A 6284-nucleotide genomic window follows, 5' to 3' on the forward strand; every position below is an offset into this window, starting at 1 on the left:
GATAACAACAGCTAATGGATTTCTGAGATTGTAGACAAAGTAATTCAACGAAATGAATATTTTGGTCACCCAGAAAATCTTTTCATTACCATGTTTGGTGACGACAGGTGGGGAACTAGCGTATCGAAGAATTGTAGAAGCAAGATCACAGAATGCTGAAAGACTTCGAAAGTGTAAAGTACCTGCATTCAACTTCGATGCCAAAAGTTACACTAACATTATTATCTGGCTGTGAGATTATTATAGATTGTGATATACATAACTGAGCCACCTCTAACTCTAAATATGTCTGATGAAACCTTGAAAGACATTGTCAAAAATGGTTTTGGAACATGCCACACTCATGCCTGCATCAAGTTGGTACAGAAGCATCACGTGCAGTTTGTGGGGGAACTTGTGAAAAGCTGATTGGATATTTTAATACTTTTTTCAGTTTGATAGAACAGAGCCTGAACAGTTTTAAATTTATGTATGTATGTATGTTTACACATTTTATTATTGTTTTGTGGTGGTTAAGGTGTTATTAAATGAAACACTATTTAACCACTTACTCACTTACACACGAATAAAGCCTATTTACAAATATAATATATATTTAATATTGTATATAGTTACGAATATATTTAAAGTATAGCGCAGTAGAACACGTATGGTTTCGTCGGAAGATCAAAAGGAATAGAGCGAATAATATTATGTTCCCACAGAGAAATTGAAGTAATTTGATTACATTTAAACGCTTAACAAAACTATACATACTATATACTAAACATAAACACCAAATATTTATTAAAAGAAAATATTGTAATGTCGTACTTTGTTATAAAAATTGTCTTTTTTTTATAAATATTCTCCACTAAATGGAAATAATTGAGGAATTGTTTGATTTGTTTGTTGCATGCACACATAATACTCAAAATGGGTAGTCTACATGGAGCAAATTCTACAAGGTCTATTTGGATGAAGGTACATACATGTGTATATAAATATTGGTATTATATGTACATATTATAATGTAATTCGTTGAATTATGTGTATATAATTCAGACTCGTGGCCAAATGTTTTGGGAAGTCGATTGCCAGGTGAATTCAGATGCATTCTTTAAAAGCAACTTCCGAATGAAGCGCAAATCATTCAATAAATTGTGCATTATGTTGAAAGGCTTGGAGAAGAAAACCACAACTACCGGAAAACAATTTAATTAGAAAAACGCATTGCTATTGCTTTATAAAGTACTGTTTGCTCCATTCTAATTGAGTTCTGCCATGAAGTCTGGCGATGTTTGTGGCCATTGTTTTTGAAGAAATTCCCAATGAACGAATTTCAAGTGCGGGAGTATATAAATGGTTTTGAGTCATTGGGTTTCCCTCAAGTGTTAGGAGCTATAGGTAATAGGTTAAATTTTTTCCGATGGACTTTTTATATATTTTTAAGTTTTAGATGGTTGTCATATAGAAGTTCGCCCAGCAGCAGAAGATGCTGTTGACTACTACAATTACAAAGGCTGGAATTCCACAGTTCTTTTGGCTTTAGTAGATGCAAGGTAAGTTTTTTTATGAAGCTCTTTTAACACCTAATGTATTTCTTTAATGTTATAGATGCCGCTTTATATATGTACATCAACGTTGGTAGTCCAGGCCGTTGTAATGACTCTTCAATATTTGATAGTCCATCTTTAAAAAGCCAGTTGTCACAATCTTGTTTATTTAAAGACATGAGTTGACAAATTTCGTCAGTTAATGTTCCAGTAGTTTTATTCGGCGACTCTGCGTTCAAACTAGATGAACTACCCTTTTTGTGTAAACCAACCTTTGGATAAAAAAAAAATTTAACTATGTTCTCTCGAAATGTCGAAGAGTGGTGGAGAATGCTTTCGGTCATTTAAAAGCAAGGTTTAGACGCGTTGGCAAAGGCTTGGATAACCACATGGTCAACACGAGAGCTGTCATCAAAGCGTGCTGTGTTTTGCACAACTTTTTAAATGAGGAAAATGATGAAATTAATGAAAAGTGGATTGCAGCACAACAAATCGAAAACAAAACTCGAAAGTTGCCAGAAAACGTCTCTTACGTTTGTGGAAATGTTAACCCAAGAGCAGAGGAAATAAGACAAGCGTTTGTTTCATATTTCGGTCAGTAATTATTTGAAATTATTTATTTATTTATTCCACTACAAAAAACAAATATTTCTATATTATATATATATATAATGGGCCTAATCATTGAATTCGTTTCGATCGAAAAATGGTTCGATTCGATCGAAAAATTTTACATGGGAGTCATTGAATCGATAGTCACATTTTCGATCGAATTGAATTTAGTTACCGACGCGATAAAATGCTTTCCGCGGCACATAGATGTCACTAATTTCGGAATCATTGATACCGCAATATCGAAAATTTGCATCGAAATCAATCCGTTGGTGAGTGTGTTGCGGAAATTTTAAAGAAATGGAAAATTTGTTAGTATTTATATATAAAATTGTTAATGACGCATTTAATTATGTTTTACATTGAAATTTTAGAGATAAGAGACAAAAACACACTAATAAAACACAATTTGAAGTGTTAGTAAATGAAATGAAGTTACACCCCGACATAGCGAAAGGATTTCCGCCACCTGCTGACCCCCAAAGTAGCCCAAGCTAGCCCTGTGAAATTTGATGTGATTCGTGTGTGTGTGATATCGAATATGAGATGTTGTTGCATTCGTATCGATAATCACATTTTCGATCGAATTGAACTTACTTACCGACGCGATAGAATGCTTTCCGCGGCACATAGATGTCGCTAATCATTGATACCGCAATATCGAAAATTTGAATCGAAATCAATCCGTTGGTGAGTGCGTTGTGATGATGACGTACTTAATTATGTTTTGAATTGAAATTTTAGAGATAAGAGGCAAAAACACACCAACAAAACACAATTTGAAGTGTTAGTATGAAGTTACGCCACGACATAGCGAAAGGATTTTCGCAGAGAGCACCAGGCGATTTGAATACTTTTTGGGAAGAAATATCAAATAAACTGAACGCTTTAGGTCCTCCAATCAAGGACAGAACTGGATGGAAGAAGGTATGAAAAATCATAATTTGTAAATTATCGGCTATTAAACTTCTTTCTTAACCTATAACTAGGTTTGGACAGATTTTAAGTTTGCAACAAAGAAAAAATGGTAAAATATGCAAAACACATTTCTGGAACAGGTGGTGGGCCCTTCAGCCAAGTTTCTTTAAGTTCACTTGAAGAGGAGGTGAGTGTTATACTGTCACTCAATACATCAGTGAAGGGCTTAAAAGGCATTAACAGTTTTGGATGCTTACCACTCACTTCAATAGAAAATATCCCTGATGAGATTCCTACAACAAGTAGTGCTAGCAAGAGACCAGTTGAGTCAATTTTTTCCCAGCCTGACATTGAATTGGTTGAACCTACATCACATATGACTCCTGGTCAGGCAATAGAATCTAATGTGGATGCCGATATTTTCTGTACTCCACATAAAAAGAACAAAACAAACAAGATGGATCTTCTTACAGAACAAATAACGATCCAAAAAAAAAAATGGAGACAAATATTTCAAAACTGCAGGACACGCTTGTGAAACATCAAAAAGAATATATTAAAGACCAGTCCGACACAAATAGGTGGCTTAGAAAACTTAATGAAACTGAAAAGGATAAATTAAAGGAAATGAAGCGACATAATTCCGTCATGGAAAAAATAGCAATAGATAAATTAGAAACGAAAAAGAAAATTTTAGAACTAGAACTTGAACATTTAAATAAGCCATAAGTTTTTTTGAACTAACAAAACATTTCGTTTTAATGAATTTTTATGTTTTTTAACTTAGTCTAATAAAAATGAATTCAACATGTATATTAAAAATATCTAAAAAACTATCTCTTATTCTACTTGCTTCGTCGGTGGGCATATCATCTAAATCATTGTCATCATCGATGGAATATTCATTTGCAGTTGTATCCAGGTATGGCTCATTAAAAGTTTCGTTAGAATTAAAATTCAAACGAATATTATGCAATGCACAGCAGAAATTAACAATACGCGCTGCTTTAAATGGCTCGTAATGTAGACCTCGTTCACTGCAAAGGCAACGAAATACAGATTTTAATAAACCTATTGTTTTCTCAACAATTATTCGGCCTTTAGCATGATGCGTATTAAATCTTCTTTTTCTAAGGCATGTGATTGGTTCTCTAAATGGAGTTATAAGCCACGGTTGAAGAGGGTATCCTTTGTCACCTTTAATGAGTATATTTTTATTAGTTGATGGTATTTTTATCAATGGATTCTCACCTAATATTAAATTTGCATTTCCTCTCCGATAATTGGTAGCGCTGATAGATTTCATGTCACTCAAATCCCATATATGAGAATCGTGACTACTGCCTGGATATTTAGCACATACGTAACGTATTTGCATTTTGTGGTCGCACACCTACATATACTTAGATGTACATTCAAAAAAGCGAATATAAACACTTAGTTAAAAGATAATTATAAAAGCCTCACAATCATAACGTTCAGTCTTGAAAATCCTTTGCGGTTATAATAGAGATGTTTATCTCTTTTTGGAGCCATTATCTTTATGTGAGTTCCATCAACTGCCATTGTCACGCCTGGAATTTTTGATTTGACAAAAAAAAAGGTTTTTGATTCCAATTCTTCGCTGTAAGTCATGTAAATAGAAATCCACCTCGAACATAACCTGTACTCAAGACAGTTAAGAACTTCTTCCAATATTCCACAGAATGTCGATTGGGCCACATTTATATTGAAGTCCTTTCCAATGCAATGCTGATAGTTGCCTGTCGCAAAGAAACGTAGACATGCAGCAAGCTTTAATTTCGGAGAAAGAGAACCTTGTCTCTTGTCATTTCCACATACATTTTCGTATTCCCTTAAAATATATGTAAATGCTCTTTTGTTGACGCGAAAATTTTTGATGAAACTGTAAATACGTATACATATAAATGAAGTTATGTATTCCTTTTTTAGCTTAAATCCTTACTTAAAATCATCCATTTCCAATATGTCTTTTGAACTATTTCTTAAATTTCTGCGCTCACGACGAATTTTTACACAATTTTCATTTTCACTATCACTATCACTTAAATTTAACGCGATTGTATCCATTTTAACGAAACGAAATAAAAATTCCAGACAATTTAATTTTTCAAACCTGTCAAACTTACAGTCGACAATGAAGTTTGACATTTTTATTTTGTGGTAAAGCAGTTTATCGACGGAATGAATGATTGCATAAAAATTTTCGATCGAAAATACTTATCGAATCGAAATCGAATTCGCTGCGGATTCAATGATTAGGCCCAATATACACATTTTTTAAGTTTATTTATATTAATATTTTCCAATTAATACATTCTTTTTATTATATTAATTTTTTTCATTGACAATTCATTTTCATTTATTTACACATGTATCTTAAAACTAAAACTTAAATTTATCTTCATTTTTTAAACTAAAACTTAATTTCTACTTCAATCTAGTTTTGGCGACGAAGGAAGTCGATGAAAGCGTCCCTCATTTCCCCGACATCGTTCACATACATTTGTAACATGTCCAGACGCTTTTCATCGGCATCCTTCATCGCCTCAGTCGCCTTTAAAAATTCGTCCCGCATCTCCTCCATTACCATCACAGCCGTTTTTTTTCTTCTTACTAAAAAAAAAATTTGTTGTTAATGAAATGGCACAGTCGAACATATATGACTTTGCACATGCATCAAAGAATTTATTTACATGGAGAAAAGTAGATGACATGGTGAAAAGTATAGCTGGATCGACATTAAATGGCTAAGATATACCAAAGAAACTGGAAATGTTTATTTTAAAAAATCCTTAAATGAAGAAGAACCTTTTAAATTGATAAACATATCTAAACGAGGAATAAACTGCGTGAGAATGACAGAATTAAAAATATGCTACGACGCACCTTTAAAAATTGGCACAAAAAAAAACAAGATCTTTTAGATATGTTACCTCTTGTGGATGAAGTGTATAAGCCATTTTATATAAACTTAGCAACAGAAGAGCAGTTAGATTGTCATTCAGATCTTACAGAAGCTGATGAAACTAATGAATAATTAATGCTTTAATTTGCTTTGAACCCAGATTTTTTGTACTATGAGTTGAACTTATTAATATGATTTAAGAAACAATACATGAAGCTGTATATTTTTGTTATGAATAAATTTCTTGTTTTAAAAATAAACAAATACAAAAATCTTTTATCGAATGAGTT

General features: G+C 32.8%; 1 protein-coding gene across 1 annotated transcript; it reads right to left on the reverse strand.

The window, feature by feature from the left end:
- Window positions 1-2740: 2740 nt before the first annotated feature.
- Window positions 2741-4756, reverse strand: LOC105219977 (putative nuclease HARBI1). The gene is made up of 4 exons (XM_054229170.1): window positions 4533-4756; window positions 4317-4458; window positions 3900-4262; window positions 2741-2862 (listed from the first exon to the last, which is right to left on the reverse strand). The coding sequence occupies exons 1-4, from the start codon at window positions 4698-4700 to the stop codon at window positions 2741-2743; spliced, it is 795 nt and encodes a 264-aa protein (XP_054085145.1). The 5' UTR covers window positions 4701-4756.
- Between the last annotated feature and the right edge of the window lie 1528 nt (window positions 4757-6284).

The sequence above is a fragment of the Zeugodacus cucurbitae genome, chromosome 4, assembly GCF_028554725.1.
Source record: "Zeugodacus cucurbitae isolate PBARC_wt_2022May chromosome 4, idZeuCucr1.2, whole genome shotgun sequence".
Taxonomy (NCBI): Eukaryota; Metazoa; Arthropoda; class Insecta; order Diptera; family Tephritidae; genus Zeugodacus; species Zeugodacus cucurbitae.

Bases quoted from the DNA above. Each gene is read 5' to 3' on its own strand.
- LOC105219977 (XM_054229170.1), bottom strand. From the start codon at position 4,700: ATGACTTACAGCGAAGAATTGGAATCAAAAACCTTTTTTTTTGTCAAA. The intron at 4,459-4,532 runs GTGAGGCTTTTA...AAGTATATGTAG, and splicing joins CAAGACTGAACGTTATGATT to GTGTGCGACCACAAAATGCA. The intron at 4,263-4,316 runs GTGAGAATCCAT...TACTCATTAAAG, and splicing joins AAATGCAAATTTAATATTAG to GTGACAAAGGATACCCTCTT.